Source organism: Bos mutus, chromosome 18 (assembly GCF_027580195.1).
Source record: "Bos mutus isolate GX-2022 chromosome 18, NWIPB_WYAK_1.1, whole genome shotgun sequence".
Classification (NCBI taxonomy): Eukaryota; Metazoa; Chordata; class Mammalia; order Artiodactyla; family Bovidae; genus Bos; species Bos mutus.
In genome coordinates this window covers 7,956,655-7,973,417 of record NC_091634.1, presented here as the reverse complement: position 1 = coordinate 7,973,417, position 16,763 = coordinate 7,956,655, and the positions used below count along the sequence as shown (strand labels likewise).

At 46.6% G+C, this 16,763-nt stretch overlaps 2 protein-coding genes across 6 annotated transcripts; one reads left to right on the top strand and one right to left on the bottom strand.

The window, feature by feature from the left end:
- Positions 1-83: 83 nt before the first annotated feature.
- Positions 84-6,307, top strand: LOC106700821 (zinc finger protein 34). 5 transcript variants are annotated; one of them, XM_014478114.2, is made up of 5 exons: positions 84-476; positions 1,043-1,162; positions 1,696-1,847; positions 2,920-3,318; positions 4,283-6,307. In XM_014478114.2, exons 2-5 carry the CDS (start codon positions 1,156-1,158, stop codon positions 4,982-4,984), a joined length of 1,260 nt encoding a protein of 419 aa, XP_014333600.1. In that variant the 5' UTR covers positions 84-476; positions 1,043-1,155; the 3' UTR covers positions 4,985-6,307. The 5 variants fall into 5 exon arrangements, with proteins under 5 accessions (XP_014333600.1, XP_070242909.1, XP_070242911.1 ...); XM_070386808.1 differs by having other exon boundaries at positions 1,039-1,162; XM_070386810.1 differs by having other exon boundaries at positions 1,039-1,162; positions 1,657-1,847.
- A 1,582-nt stretch (positions 6,308-7,889) lies between these two features.
- On the bottom strand, positions 7,890-8,819 carry LOC102287239 (vomeronasal type-1 receptor 2-like). The gene has a single exon (XM_005895398.2). It carries the CDS (start codon positions 8,817-8,819, stop codon positions 7,890-7,892), a length of 930 nt encoding a protein of 309 aa, XP_005895460.2.
- Positions 8,820-16,763: the final 7,944 nt, after the last annotated feature.

The window sequence follows — 16,763 nt, the reverse complement described above, 5'->3', positions numbered from 1 at the left end:
ACTGAAGCAGTGGTTTGATGTTAAGTGGAGATTAGTGAAGTTACTCGGAGAAGGCAATGGCAAGCCACTCCAGTACTCTTGCCTAGAAAGTCCCATGGATGGAGGAGCCTGGTAGGCTGCAGTCCATGGGGTCGCTACGAGTCGGACGCGACAGAGCGACTTCACTTTCACGCAATGGAGAAGGAAATGGCAACCCACTCCAGTGTTCTTCAGGCAAGAACTGAAGAATCCCAGGGACGGCAGAGCCGGGTGGGCTGTCGTCTATGGGGTCGCACAGAGTCGGACACGACTGAAGTGACTTAGCAGCAGTGAAGTTACTGAGGGAGAGAAAAACCCCTTGTTAATCTCCAGATAAAAACCAGCCACTGTACCAGAAATGCACTGCGCATGCGCATTCGGGTGGGGGATGGGCCGCTGCCTCCATTCCTATTGTGGATGCAGACTCCTGTGAATCCGCAATATACCTGAACCGAAAGGTGAGCCGACGAAGTTTGGGAAGATACGGGTCGAATCTGAAAGGCACTGGGGGAGCCCGAGGTCCGCTCAGTCCTAGTTGAAGGGACTCCCTTTATACTTCGCACCCCTCCCCGCTCGGGTAATGGTCTCGCCCGATTCTCGTTCTCTTCCACCACTCCAGGACATACCAAGTTTCCAGCAGAGGGGTGGGGTAGTAGGGACCATTCAGCAGATGAGGCCTTTGTCTCCCAGGTCAAGAAAAAATGGGGGGAGGGGGAAAAGGGGGTCCATACGGAGGAGGAGCGGGGAGGCCTTCAGGAGACTGTGTCAAGGGGGCGGGGCCTGGAAGACCTTTGTCAAAAAAAAGCAGGCGGGGCCTCTGGGTGGGCGAGTTTATTGGGTGCGAAGGTGGGAGTTGGGGTAGGCGAGTTCATTGTGTGTCCGAATGAGGGGAATGAATGGTTGGGAGAGACCATTGTTTGGAGAAATTTGGGCCATGTTTGGGAGTGATCTCTGTGTGTATGAATGGGGAGGGTCAGGGTGAATGGATGTGCAGGTAACAGGTTTGAATTGTGCTTCGAGGCAGGAGTTGAATTCTGACAGAGAACAGAGGCTCTGAGATGTGGGTGAACAACAGGTGCAAACGCCCCATTGACGGAAGAGTCAAGGACCTACTTGCAGAAGGAGGGTCTGCCAGTTATGGAATGTAAGGTCCGCGGGCAAACATATCGAGAGTGATGCTGGAGAGGATGCGGGGGACATATCAGAGGGGCCCGGACGGCCAGGCTGAGGGGCCTGACGCCGTCCCACGGTACTGCGGAGCCCTGGGCGGGTTGTGAGCCGGAGACAGGCAAGATCAGCTCTGGGTGTAGAAAGACCTGCCTAGGGCCGTGTGCGAAATGGACTGGAGAGGAGAGACCGGAGGCAGGGAGGCCCGGGAGCTAGGCTGGGCGAGGACACCGGTTTCAGGGCTGTGGCGAGGGAGAGTACAGTGTGTAGTTGGTGGCGGAGGCCATGGGAATGTCTGCCATTGTTCCGAGGAGGGTATTGGAGAGAAAAGGCCTTCCTTGCCACCCCCGCCACCCCCAGGGCAGATGAGAACTCTGAGGAGTTCTCCCTTTCAACACCAGCAGCGTGGAGAAAACCCTCCCTGTCCCTCCCTTCTTTCTTCCTCAGCCCCCTTTGCCTCCTCACCACTAGGAGTTGACCTGTAGCAGCCCTGCCTCACCCTCCCTTCAGCATCCAGAGCCCAAGAGCTGATCAGGGACAGACTCCACCTCATGAAGCCGGGAGATGGAGAAGTGGATCCCGGAGAACCCCCAGACTGTCTGGGGTTTGATCCATCTCACCTGAGGACACACCCTGAGGATGCTGAGGACCCAGAAGAAGAGGTGAGACCCCACCCCAGGGGCTGGGTCTCAGTCGGCATAGAGGTTCAAGCAGCAATGAGTTTGATCCCCAGGTCTAACACCTCCTGGCTTGATGAGAAGGAAAGGTCTCGGGGAGAAGTGACATTAGACCAAAGACCCGATCAAGGTGAGGGAGGGGAAAAGGGTCCCAGGCACCAACTCCCTTGAGGAGGCTTTGGGTGTGGCCAGAGCCTGGTGGGCCTAGGGGAGACAGGAGAGATGAGGTCAAAGGGGGAACGCAGGCGGGTCGTGCAGGGCCTCCTGGGTCTTGGTGTGGACTCTTCAGGGCACTGAGCGGAGAACCGACGTGAGCTCACGTAGGTGTTAACAGGCGCCCTCTGGCGGCCGCGTGGGGAACAGACCTGGGGATTGGAGTTTGAGGCAGGGAACCGAGAGAGCAGACAATTGCAGTAACCCGGGCAAGAGATGGGACTTCCCAGGTGGCACCAGCGGTAAAGAGCCCGCCTGCGAGTGCAGAAGACATAAGAGACGCGAGTTCGATCCCTGGGTCGGGAAGATCCCTTGGAGGAAGGCACGGCAACCCACTCCAGTATTCTTGCCAGGAGAACCCCATGGACAGAGAAGCCTGGTGGGCTACGGTCCATAGGGTCACAAAGAGTCGGACACGACTGAGCACGCCGCACGGGCAAGAGGTGATTGGGCTCATAAGAGGGTGCTGTCTGTGGAGGTGATGAGATGTGGTCCAATTCTGGATGTATTTTCAAGTTGGCGCCAACAGGCTTAATAAGGGATTAGATGAAGGTGTGTGAGAAAGAGGTGGCAGGTTTTTGCCCCGAGCACTTGGAAAGGAAGAAGCTGCCTTTTCCTCAGATGAAGGCATCAGAAGGGCCAGGCGTGGAGTGAGGGGACAGGACTTCAATCATAACCCATTTGACCCGCATCGCCGCCGCTCCAGGAGGGAGGTCCCGTTATCTGCCCATTTTGCAGATCAGACAGTTGCAGTTTCAAGCCACGGTCATGCCTAGGCAGCTGTGGAATCGGGGGAGAGGGGGCGGATGACCCTAGGACTGTGCCCTGTCTCCACCTCTCCCAGGCGCCCGGAGGAGCCGAGGCAGAGTCGGGGACCCTGGTGCAGCTCATCGACGAGCACGGGGCGTACTCGACCGCGCGCCTGGTGCCCGACGGTTCCGTGGAGGAGCACTCCGAGAAGAGGGGGCCAGGCTTGCTCCGCGCCGGCTCTGAGGGCTGGGAGGGGCTGGCGCGGCCCAGGCGATTCAGCTGCGCCGCCTGCGGGAAGGCCTTCAAGCGCGCGTGGGAGCTGCTGAGCCACGAGGTGGTGCACACGGCCGCGCGGCCCTTCCGCTGTGGCCTGTGCGCGGCCGCCTTCAAACGCCACTCGGACTGCAAGAGTCACCGGCTGGTGCACAGCGACGAGCGGCCGCACGGCTGCGACGCCTGCGGCAAGCGCTTCAAGCGAGCCAGCAACCTACAGGTGCGGTCCGCGGGGCGGGGCCAAAGGAGGCGGGGCCTGCAGAAAAGGGGTAGGGCTGAACGGGGATGGGTGAGGTGTCCAGAGATGGGCGGGGCCTGTAGAAAGGGGCGGGGCAGGGCGTTGAACCAGATGTTGTTCAGCTGCTCAGTAGAGTCTGACTCTGCGACTCCATGGAGTGCAGCACGCCAGGCTTCCCCGTCCTTCACTATCTTCCGGTGTTTGCTCAAACTTACGTCCATTGAGACCAGGGAACCTGAAATTATTTGCCCAAGGAGCCCTAAGGCTGCTTCCAGGGCTGTCTCCAGATCCACCATCCCCAGGTGCACTTTGCCCCCCTCTAGAAGGCATAACCCCTCTAGCCTGGAAGGGAGGCAGGGAGGCTTGGGCATCTGGGCAGGGCTATCCATCTGTGGGTGCAATATCCCCTGAGGCCTGAGAAGCCCCTGCCAGCTGACCTGGGCCACCGAGTTCTAGTGTGCAATTCTGAGGATTCCAAAAATTGTGAATTCGAACCTAGGCTTCTAGATCATGGTGAAGGTCTATTTGTTAAGGAGAAGGAGGAACTTATTTCATTTGATAGTTTGATTTGTAGTTTTAAAAAATGCTTAAACAATTGGTATGTGTACCTTCATGGGCTTCCCTGATGGCTCAGTGGGAAAGAATTCACCTGCCAAACAGGAGGCGGGAGTTCAATTGGGTTGGGAAGAAAGAGCCCCTGGAGAAGGGAATGGCAACCCGCTCCAGTATGCTTGCCTGGGAAATCCCATGGACAGAGGGGCGTGCGGGCTACAGTCCATGGGGTCGCCAAAGAGTCGGGCGTGAATCAGCAACTGAACCACAACAAATGTATACTTTAACCTAATCTCTTTCCCGGAGACCTAGGAGGACTAGGGGTGAATCTGTCTGGAGAGGAGTGTCGTGCAGAGATGCGTGTCCTCACTCCCTATGCTCTCCCCGTCCCTAGGAGCACCGCCGCATCCACACCGGCGAGCGTCCCTTCCCCTGCCAGTCCTGCCCGAAGCGCTTCAAGACCCCCTACGAGCTGCATCGCCACGAGCCGCTGCACGCTCCCTCGAGGCCCTTCCCCTGCCCGGACTGCGGCAAGGCCTTCGCGGCAGGGCCGGCCCTGCTTCTCCACCGGCGGCAGCACTGCGTGGACAAGCTGCACGCGTGCGGGGTGTGCGGCAAGCGCTTCACCCACAGTCACAGCCTGCGGGTGCACGAGCGCGTGCACACGGGCGATCGGCCCTTCGTGTGCCCGCTGTGCGCCAAGGCCTTCAAGCAGTCCAACGCGCTGGCCTCTCACCGCCGCGTGCATTCAGGGGAGCGGCCCTACCGGTGCGCCACGTGCGGCAAGGCTTTCAAGCAATCGTCCTACCTTGCCATCCACCGGCGCACGCACACAGGCGAGCGGCCCTACCCCTGCGACGCCTGCGGCAAAGCCTTCTCCAGGCCCTCGCTGCTCCTGCAGCATCGCCGGGTGCACAGCCCTGTGCGCCCCCACGCCTGTCGCTTCTGCCCCAGGCACTTCAAAGACCTGAACTACCGCGCAGTCCACGAGAGGCTGCACACGGGAGACACGCCCTACAAGTGTGGTCTCTGTGGCAAGGGCTTCGCGCATCCCAGCAACCTGCTGCAGCATCAGAGCGTGCACCCGGATGGGTGAGGGTGGGGTGTGGGGCCGCGAGGAGGCCAACGAGGGCTCCAGAGCTGGAATGGGAGGAAACCCGGTCCAGTGGACGCCGGGTTTCGGACAGCGCCGTCCAATAGCATCTCTGCAGAAACACTGTGCATCTAGGTGTCCAGTGTCTTAGCACCAGGCCCCTGTGGTTCCTCTGAGCGTTTGAAACCTGGTTAGTGCCCCTGTGGACGTGATTTTTTTGGAGGGGTGTAACTTTTTAGTTTGCAGTCCTTTAGACTCACAAGAAGTTGCAAAGATTAGCACAGAGCTTTCCCATGTACCCTTCACCCAGCTCCCTGCCATGGATACCATCTTAGCCTTCCTGGCACCATGTACCTGCGTGCATGCTCAGTCCTGTCCGATTCTTTGCGACCCCTTGGACTGTAGCCCGCCAGGCTCCTTTGTCCATAGGGTTTCCCAGGCAAGAATACTGAGTGGGTTTCCATTTTCTTCTCCAGGGGATCTCCCCGACCCAGAGATTGAACCTGTGTCTCCTGCACTGGCAGGCCGGGTTTTTGTTTTTGTTTTTACCACTGAGCCACCTGGGAAGCCCCAGCATACTCCCAATAACCAGGAAATTGATTCTCATAAGATTCTGTTAACTCAGGTACAGATCTTATTCAGAGATCACCAAAACATAAGTGACTATTTAAGCTCACTGAATTTAAATCAATTTCCATTTAAATAGCCACCGGTGTCTACTTGCTGCCATCCTGGACAGTGCAAGTCTAAGGCCTGAAGGCATGAGGGGTGCTGGGCAGTGGCTGTGACATTTGAAGAACTGTCGTACATGCCCATGTGAGCCACTTAATATTCTTGAGAAGGACTTTGCAGAGGACCTTTAACAGAGACTTTTTTTTTTCCCTTTCAAAGCCAAGAGGAAAGTTTATAAATCTCATTCCAGGGCAGAAAGTGCCCACATTGAAACCCAACACACTGGTATTATGCGGTGTAAATTTACATGGTAATAACTTTGACCAAATCACAGCTGCTCCCAGGTGTAGCCTCTTAGGTGACCCTTTGGCTGTTTCGGCTTTCCTTATAACTAAAACATCAATGTGATAATGAGGTCATGTGGTCATCTTGTGTCTTCCCATGCATAAAAAAGCGCTGAATTCCTTCACTTGGAATATCTGGTTTTCCTTAAATAACAATAATCATTTGATGTTCTGACTACCTGCCCTTTGTTGCAAAACCTCTGTATGACCTGGGTCGTCCCCTTGCCTCCTCAGAGCAGTTCTCTCAGTGTCATTTGAGATGCTGCCTCCCAGGCTTGAAGTCCTAAGAATTCCCACCGAATAAAACATAACTGTCAACTTTTAGTTGGTGACTGTTTTTTTTTAAGTCGACGATGCAATTGTCTGTATAGTACTGTGCCGTAATAGATCTATAATACTTTTCACACAAATAATACATAAAAAACCAGACACTAAAAATACAGAAAACTTTTTTAATCTTAGAGAACCTCAAAAAGTACAGTAGTGCAGTACAGCAGCTGGCATACAGGGGCTGGCACCGAGTGAACAGGACAGAAGAATCACTAACCGGAGGAGAGAGACGTGGTGGGGGATGGCAGAGCTGAAGGGACATCAGCAATAGGAGACAGAGGGCAAGCCACAAATTCACCCACTCCTGACGTTGATGGCACAGATTCTGGTTCCTTGCTGGATTCAATTTTATCTACTCCCATGAAGAAACGATCTGGTGATGTCTGGTTCGCAGCTCTCTCTTTTTTTTTTCTCCTCATAGATGACACGGCAGTACTGGATTGCATTCTGAACAGCTGACGCAACCTCCCTGTACCATTCTCCGTTCAGGTCCCGTGCTTCAAAACACAAACAGTGCCTCCTGGAATGAAGAAAATCCCCTTCCCCTTTCCTGCATCATGAATCTCTTCGGTTCTTCAGTGAGTTCTTCTTCCTCTTGTCTCTCGTTGTCCTTTCTCCGGGCTTCTGATTCCATCAGGTCTTCATCAGTTTCATTAGTAAGCTCCTCGTGGCACACCAGGGAGTTCAGTGAAGTCATCCTCTTGTAGATCTGGCTTGAATTAAAGGTACTGTACCACAGAACTCTACGTAGTACTGTCCAGTAAAGGACGCAAAACACAACCACTTACAGAGAATGTGTGCAAGAGACAATGTACTCCAGCTATGTGAACTAACTTATGTGATTGGACATGATTACACACAACACCCACATCTTTGAGAGTTCACAACATGCAGGTTTTGTATGTAGGCGACTTACTATATTCCCAGAGTTGGTTGAGCAAGGTAGCAGCCACATTTTCAATAGAGCAAAATCAAGCAGATAAAGTTAGTTTTAATCACATTGTAATATGCATTTTAACTCAAAATATTGTAAACAAGCGGAGAAGGCGATGGCACCCCACTCCAGTACTCTTGCCTGGAAAATCCCATGGACGGAGGAGCCTGGTAGGCTACAGTCCATGGGGTCTCGAAGAGTCGGACACAACTGAGCGACTTCACTTTTACTTTTCACTTTCATGCATTGGAGAAGGAAATGGCAACCCACTCCAGTGTTCTTGCCTGGAGAGTCCCAGGGACATGGGTGGGTGGGTGGCTGCGGAGGTGGTGCTCGTGGGCTGCCGTCTCTGGAGTCACACGGAGTCGGACACGACTGAAGTGACTTAGCAGCAGCATTGCAAACAAGTAGTCAGTATGGAAATTATTAATTTCATATTGATGTGCTCTTTTTCATTATAAGACTTCCAGTCTGTATGTATTTTTTAATGGAGAACTTGTCTCAATTCATACTCAGCCCCATTTCAGAGTTCAAGAGCCACACAGCATTTTTTTTCCTTCTGTAAATTATAGAGACTCTTTGGTTGTCACAGGAAGTTGTGGATATGAGACCATCTATTGGATATCTTTCAAGAAAAGATGATTCTCAGCTTGGAGAGGGAAGAAGTCAATTTGGAAGTAATCTTACTGTTTTTCAGCAGCACAAAAGGACAGACGGTTGGGTAGCAGGATGAAAATATCCCAGTAATTCTCTTCAGTCTTGAATCTTTCTCAGGTTTATGAAACACATAGAAGACAATGAAGTTGTTTGAGCAATGAAAGAAAACGAAGCAACTTACCAGCAAAAGAATAGTGTGGGTGGCTTTGATTTCAGGAGATGACTGGGGAGAGAGGCTGGGGCTGTGAATGTGCTGGGCCCTTTGGCGGTGTTTGTAGAGGAGATTCACGGTGTAGAGACTGGACCACATCATGAGGATCACAAAGAGGAGATCTCGAATTATTACGACACTTCCAAATGCAACCGAATGATTCTGTCTCAACTGACTCGTTTGGCAGTGTAGTGTCGAATACTCCAAACCAACAATCGTGACATTGTGATTGGCTTCTACAGTTTCAATGATGTAGCTATAGATGAGCATGTTGGTGATCCAGAAGAAAAGGAAAGAGGAGTAAATGCACGTAGAGAGTTTAGATCTAAGCCACGCCCACCTCGAATGAATAGGACTGATAGTGATGGCTTGGTACCCACTCAGGAGAGCAGTGGTACAGATGGAAAGACCCCGGGTAACTCTATATATGTACAAAGTGGCCTTACAGCCAACATCATCCAGAAAATGTTTTACTCCGAAGGATGACACAATGTCTGGTATCAACTTGAACAAGATGGTCAAAGCATTGACCGAGGTCAGATGTATACAGATCAAATCTATGGGTTTTTTCAGGTGATTTTTATCTAAGAAGATACACACACAAAGCATGAAAAGCAATGAGTTCCCCATGAACCCAATACTAATTTGAAATATGAAGAAAAGTCCCCAGATCACTTCACTTGGAAACATTATGAGATGGATGTTTTATACACTATAATGGGGTCAACCAGGTTTAAAATAAAATCAATTATATTGTGAAGTTATACACAATGGAGGCTGTGAAAGGATATAAGGATTGACAGTTCAGTGTCAAGGTAAGGGGTAGGAATGTTTAACTCTTCTGTATTTCAGGCCAAGATGTGTCACTTCCAGACCCTCAATTCCAGGAATTCTTGAGAATCTCTGATATAGAATTAGGTCTAAAAAATGGAGAATTCACAAATAATATTAGAATTAAAAAATGTTGCTAGGACGGAGAAGTTGACAAATACTAGAAAAATAACATGATATTACAATCATCGAGCCAACTCACTGGAAAAGACCCTGATGCTGAGAAAGATTGAAAGCCAACGGAGAAGAGGGTGACAGAGGAAGAGATGGTTGGAAGGCATCACGGACTCAGTGGACATGAGTTTGAGCAAGCTCTGGGAGATGGTGAAGGACAGGGGAGCCTGGCATGCTGCAGTCCAGGAGGTCTCAAAGAGTCCAACGTGACTTAGCAACGGAACAACAACGACACCGTTATCTATGCCAGTAAATTTGGAAATTTAGGAGACTGGGGGACAAAATTCCAGAAGACTTTAACTTACCCCCCAAATATATTGACATAATAGAAAGACATAAGTATATAAAGTTCCTCATGATAACACTGATCAGTAGGAAAAACTCATCCAGAAGATATACCGAAGAATGTTTCGATGTTGAAGTGTGCCAAACACAGCAGATATAAATAACATCTATGAACCACTGCTAAGGGGAGAATAACAGAATATTCCATCAATCATATTATGGGCTTAACATAACTTTGGAAGCAAAAAAATAACAAAGTATGAAAAAGACAAGGCCAACTCTATTACATAAGCAAAAACTTCAAAAAAAGTTACAGAATAACTGTAAAATTATGTTTACAGTGCATTAAAACAGCAAGCACTTAATCAAAGGTTTATCTGAACATAAAGATAAGCTGAACAGTTGAAACTTCATCTGCATGATTACCCAAACTAGTAGGCTAAAAGAACAAAAGTAGATGATCACTTTAATATATGCAGAAGATCGTATGATAAAATTTAAGATATTCAACATATATTTATGATAGAAATATTTAGGTATTAACAATGGAAAGGAATAATCTTACCCTGACAAAAGCATCAACAATGACAAGACTCCTAATTCAGGCTACATAAGAAAAGCTTTACATTTGAGATCGGCACTAAGTAAAAATATTTTCTCTCACTCCTTCTATTCCTCATTTTTTCAGATTTCATGGCCTTTACTGTAAAGAAAGAAAGTGAAGAAGGAAGACTTTTTGTCATTGACAATATATAAATTTAAAGAAGGAAACCAATATTATTGGTTATTATTGAATTATTGGACTATTTAAGAGTGATTTTCAGGATTACTGAAAGCAAAGTCAGTAAAAAAATTTTTTTTGGATTTCTATGTGCGAACATAAAAACAGTTTTTAAGTGCAATTTAAAGTGCTATTAATATAGCATAAAATCTGTTAAATCTAGGAGTTAATGTGTGATTAGAAATATGTAAAACTTCTAAGAGGAAACAATGGTGTATATTTGTCTACATGTGATTAAAGCATTTTAATTGAAAATTATGTAAAATAATTTGAGATAAATGACATTATCCATAAAAATACAATAACAAAAGGTATTATCTATTAAAAATAAAATCTTAAAATAGAAAAACAAAGGTGAGACATACTGATGGCTGGAAAAGGAATGAAGTGAAACTAAGAGGCAAATTTTATCACATGTAAATTTACAGCAACTAAATGTAGAGAAAGGGCTTCCCCCCTGGTTCAGTAAAGAACCTGTCTGCAAATGCAGGAGACACGGGAGATGTGTGTTCGATCCCTGGGTTTGGGAAGATCTCCTGGAGGAAGGAAATGGCAACCCACTCCAGTATTCTTGCCTGGAGAATTCCAGGGACAGAGGAGTCTGGCGGGCTACAGTCCATGGGGTCTCACAGAGTTGGACACGACGGAGTAATGAAGCACAACCCAAATGAAGAGAACAGAGACAAAAGAAAACGTAAATAAAGGGTGATATTAGCTGATACATGGACCATATGGAATTTTCAAATAGCTGCTAATAATACACTGAAAGTCAAAATACAATAAAGAAAATGTGATATGGTTTTAAATGGAAACAAAAAGACGGACAGTGAAACAGTATTGGAGAGCAATAAGTGATACTAATGAGTAAAAGAAATGAAAGAAAAGAAAGCAGAGCAATAGAAAAGAGAATGGGGGCTATATTAGAAGAAAGAAGATAAAATACGCTTCTATTGAACAGAAAATTAACTGAAGGTTAAGTCTGAAAAAAATGGCAGACTCCATAAGGAAGTTTTGAATGGGGAAAGGGAATACTGGAAAGGTCTCCATACCACTGTCCCTTTCTTGAGGCTGAGAGTCTCAGATCCTTAAGGAAAGCAGTCAGATTTCCCAAGAAGGCGGAAGCATCTTGGACAGGCTGGGTCTGACCCACAAGGAGTGTATATGGGAGACCAGATAGCAGGGCTTCTCCTCCCAGGGGGTCCCCTTATCACCTGCTGTCTCCAGCACCTTGTTTGCTGGGGTCATCCTGATGCACCCAGAGGGGAGCAAATTGCTCTCCCAGATGCAAAGTGATTCTCCTGGTAAACTTATTAGATTTATTGATGAGGAGGCAAAGGCACCATCTGGGGATGTACATTTTCCCAATAGATCTACATCATGAACTTCAGAATCGAGAGACGTGATCAAAGTCAGTTTTCACTTCGCTGATGGAAATTCCCCCAAGACTTGTTAAACTCTGACTTCAGAGCAGCTCCTCAGAAATCATGGTTCACTTTCCCTCTTTAGCCTTTTATGCCTCCTGCTTTTTTTTTTAATTAATTAATTAATTTTAATTGGAGGCTAATTACTTTACAATATTGTAGTGGTTTTGCCATACATTGACATGAATCAGCCATGGGTGTACATGTGTTCCCCATCCTGAAACCCCGTTCCCACCTCCCTCCCCGTCCCATCCTTCTGGGTCATCCCAGTGCACCAGCCCTGAGCACCCTGCCTCAAGCATCGAACCTGGACTGGCAATCTGTTTCACATATGATAATATACATGTTTCAATGCTATTCTCTCAAATCATCCCACCCTCGCCTTCTCCCACAGAATCCAAAAGTCTGTTCTTTACATCTGTGTCTCTTTTGCTGTCTCGTATGTAGGGTCATCATTACCATCTTTCTAAATTCCACATATATTATGCCTCCTGCTTTTATTGTTTACTTTTCGCGCAGTTTTGTTGAAATAGAGTTGACATGTAACACTGTGTAAGTTTAAGGAGTATAATGTGGTGATTTGATACACTGAACTGCATGGGTTTGCAAATGAGCGGATCCACTTATACATGGATCATTTTTCCCACTAATTATGTACTGCAGTTCTACACGATCCACGGTTGACTGAATTCACTGATCCAAGACCACAAATACAGAGGGCTCACTGGATTTTCAATTGTGTGGGCATCAGAGCCCCTAACCTTCGTGTTGTTGGTCAACTGATATTGCAAAATGACTACCATAATACAGGCAATGTCTCAGCTATCTCACATGATTACCTGTGTGCCTGTGTCTCTCTGCGTGTGTAGGACATTCAAGATCGACACTCCCAGTAACTCTCAAGTATACAGTGCAGTCTTGTTAATTAGTGTTAACTAGAGTAACCAGGCTATTGACTAGAGTCCCAGAAATTATTCGTTTTAGAAATGGCAGTTTGTGTCCTTTGACCAAGATCTCTCAATTTCCCCCATTGTCCAGCCCCTGACAATCACATTCTGCTGTCTGTTTCTAGGAGTCAGCCTTTCTTAATTTTCATTTTAAAATTTTAAATTATGGTATCTTTTATTATTTTTAAAATTTTTATTGAAATTACGTTGTGTTTGTTTCAGGTGTACAGCAAGGTGATTCAGTTATCAGTTCAGTTCAATTCAGTCACTCAGTTGTGTCCAACTATTTGCGACCCCATGAATCGCAGCACGCCAGGCCTCCCTGTCCATCACCAACTCCCGGAGTTCACCCAGACTCACGTCCATCGAGTCAGTGATGCCATCCAGCCATCTCATCCTCTGTCGTCCCCTTCTCCTCCTGCCCCCAATCCCTCCCAGCATCAGAGTCTTTTCCAATGAGTCAACTCTTCGCATGAGGTGCCCAAAGTACTAGAGTTCCAGCTTTAGCATCATTCCTTCCAAAGAAATCCCAGGGCTGATCTCCTTCAGAATGGACTGGTTGGATCTCCTTGCAGTCCAAGGGACTCTCAAGAGTCTTCTCCAGCACCATAGTTCAAAAGCATAAATTCTTCAGCACTCAGCCTTCTTCACAGTCCAACTCTCACATCCATACATGACCACAGGAAAAACCATAGCCCTGACTAGACGAACCTTTGTTGGCAGAGTAATGTCTCTGCTTTTGAATATGATATCTAGGTTGGTCATAACTTTGCTTCCAAGGAGTAAGGATCTTTTAATTTCATGGCTGCAGTCACCATCTGCAGTGATTTTGGAGCCCCCAAAAATAAAGTCTGACACTATTTCCACTGTTTCCCCATCTATTTCCCATGAAGTGATGGGACCAGATGCCATGATCTTTGTTTTCTGAATGTTGAGCTTTAAGCCAACTTTTTCACTCTCCACTTTCACTTTCATCAAGAGGCTTTTGAGTTCCTCTTCACTTTCTGCCATAAGGGTGGTGTCATCTGCATACCTGAGGTTATTGATATTTCTCCCGTCAATCTTGATTCCAGCTTGTGTTTCTTCCAGCCCAGCGTTTCTCATGATGTACTCTGCATAGAAGTTAAATAAACAGGGTGACAATATACAGCCTTGACGTACTCCTTTTCCTATTTGGAACAAGTCTGTTGTTTCATGTCCAGTTCTAACTGTTGCTTCCTGACCTGCATACAGGTTTCTCAAGAGGCAGGTCAGGTGCTCTGGTATTCCCATCTCTTTCAGAATTTTCCACAGTTTATTGTGATCCACACAGTCAAAGGCTTTGGCATAGTCAATAAAGCAGAAATAGATGCTTTTCTGGAACTCTCTTGCTTTTTCCATGATCCAGCGGATGTTGGCAATTTGATCTTTGGTTCCTCTGCCTTTTCTAAAACCAGCTTGAACATCAGGAAGTTCACAGTTCACATATTGCTGAAGCCTGGCTTGGAGAACTTTGAGCATGACTTTACTAGCGTGTGAGATGAGTGCAATTGTGCGGTAGTTTGAGCATTCTTTGGCATTGCCTTTCTTTGGGATTGGAATGAAAACTGACCTTTTCCAGTCCTGTGGCCACTGCTGAGTTTTCCAAATTTGCTGGCACATTGAGTGCAGCACCTTCACAGCATCATCTTTCAGGATTTGAAATAGCTGCACTGGAATTCCATCACCTCCACTAGCTTTGTTTGTAGTGATGCTTTCTAAGGCCCACTTGACTTCACATTCCAGGATGTCTGGCTCTAGATGAGTGATCATACCATCATGATTATCTGGGTCATGAAGATCTTTTTTGTACAGTTCTTCTGTGTATTCTTTCCATCTCTTCTTAATATCTTCTGCTTCTGTTAGAAGAAATGTTAGAAAATACACTGGTCATAACAAACACCCTCTTCCAACAACACAAGAGAAGACTCTATACATGGACATCACCAGATGGTCAACACCAAAATCAGATTGATTATATTCTTTGCAGCCAAAGATGGAGAAGCTCTATACAGTCAACAAAAACAAGACCAGGAGCTGACTGTGGCTCAGATCATGAACTCCTTATTGCCAAATTCAGACTGAAATTGAAGAAAGTAGGGAAAACCACTAGACCATTCAGGTATGACCTAAATCAAATCCCTTATGATTATACAGTGGAAGTGAGAAATAGATTTAAAGGCCTAGATCTGATAGATCTGATAGAGTGCCTGATGAACTATGGAATGAGGTTTGTGACATTGTACAGGAGACAGAGATCAAGACCATCCCCATGGAAAAGAAATGCAAAAAAGCAAAATGGCTGTCTGGGGAGGCCTTACAAATAGCTGTGAAAAGAAGAGAATCGAAAAGCAAAGGAGAAAAGGAAAGATATAAGCATCTGAATGCAGAGTTCCAAAGAACAGCAAGAAGAGGCAAGAAAGCCTTCCTCAGTGATCAATGCAAAGAAATAGAGGAAAACAACAGAATGGGAAAGACTAGAGATTCAGTTATACATATACATAAATATACTCTTTTTTAGATTCTTTTCCCATATAGGCCATTACAGAGTATTGAGTAGAGTTCCCTGTGCTATAAGTAGGTCCTTATTAGTTATCTCTTTTATATACAGCATTGGGTATATGTCAATCCCAATCTCCCACTTTACCCTCCTCCCCACCCCTACTTTTAATCATTAGGCTGTTTTCTACACCTGTGATTCTCTTTCTGTTTTGTAAACAAGTTCATTTGTACGACTTTCTTTGACACCACATATAAGCAACACCATTGGATATTTATCCTGAATTAGGCTTTTTTAGATTCCACATATAAATGAGATCATGTGGCTTGCCTTTCTCTGTCTGACTTATCTCGAAAAGCATAATAATCCCCAGTTTCCCAAATTGTTCCAAATGGCAGGTTTTCCTTTTTTAAAAAAAATATTTCTTTTTATTTATTTTGGTTACACTGTGTCTCAGTTGTGGCTCTTGGGATCTTTAGTTGGTGCATGTGGGATGTCGGTCCCTGACCAGGGATCAAACCCGGGCCCCTGGCATTGGGAGCACAGTCTTAGCCACTGGGCCACCAGGCAAGTCCCACCTGTTTGTTTGTTTTTTTTTAATTGCATCCTATTGATATTCACCAATCCAAAAACCCAGCCATTCATAATTGCCGTATTTTATCCAGGCTTTGCCTATTAAAAGTTTTGTTTCTTTTTAACTGAAATATTGTTGCCAGACATTATGCCTGTTAAGGTTTTAGGATGCTATTGGCTAGGCAAAAAAAATCTTTTTCAAATGAAAGACAACTACACAAGAGAAAATAGTTTGATCTTTAAGGGTAATGGAGAGCGTGGCAACATTCCTTTATCACAATATTCCTTGGGTGTCTATATGGGCTAGACATGAGTCCAGCCATCTAGGATGCTGGCAATGACGAAGGAGACATATGCATTGCCCCTTCCTATACTGGACCAAAAAAATCACACCAAGAAACCCAAAGACTCTTATTATCTGAATGATCAGACATTTACCTGGAAGCAGGACCAGGTATGCCAAGACCTGGAGATGCAAGTGTCCGGCTGCCCTGGAATGTGACTGCAGGCTTGAAGTCCCAAACACATAGACAGGACCCAAGCAAGATGGTAACCTGCCTGGGCAAGAGGAGATTCATCATGTAGGTGACCTTGAATCTCTGGACAGTATCGTGGGGCAGGAGATGAGATGACATGGGGAAGATTCAGTAGAAGAAGGATGACCAGTAGCTGAGGACCCCAAAATGACAGGGTCAGCTCCACCAACAGTGTGACAAAGTCACCCCATCCTAACAAAACACACTGGCACATACAGACAAAACTCAATGAAAGAGTCAGAGATTGTTTCATGATATGGATTCTCCCACATTGGTTTCAACTATTCCACTATTCCCAGGAATTCAGTTGGTTTTATTTTTCCCCACTACATATAACAGTTCAGGGAATATCTTTCCATATCTTTTCTCTGTGTATAGGTGCTCTTATGTTATAGAACTGATTTCTAAAGGTGGCTTTTGGGGTCAAGTGACAATTCAAAATTTTAACCTATGTTTCCACACTATTCAAAAAGTGTAAGGCAGTTCATAGCTCCTCTACTAATTTCATCTTATAAAGTCTTATATAAATGCTTCTTTGCATAATATTGCCCGAGGTGATGAATTTCTA

Coding starts and splice junctions, on each gene's coding strand:
- LOC106700821 (XM_014478114.2), top strand. Junction 1,848..2,919: donor CTGAGGACCCAGAAGAAGAG/GTGAGACCCCAC, acceptor CACCTCTCCCAG/GCGCCCGGAGGAGCCGAGGC. Junction 3,319..4,282: donor AGCGAGCCAGCAACCTACAG/GTGCGGTCCGCG, acceptor CCCCGTCCCTAG/GAGCACCGCCGCATCCACAC.
- LOC102287239 (XM_005895398.2), bottom strand. CDS start 8,819: ATGTTTCCAAGTGAAGTGATCTGGGGACTTTTCTTCATATTTCAAATT.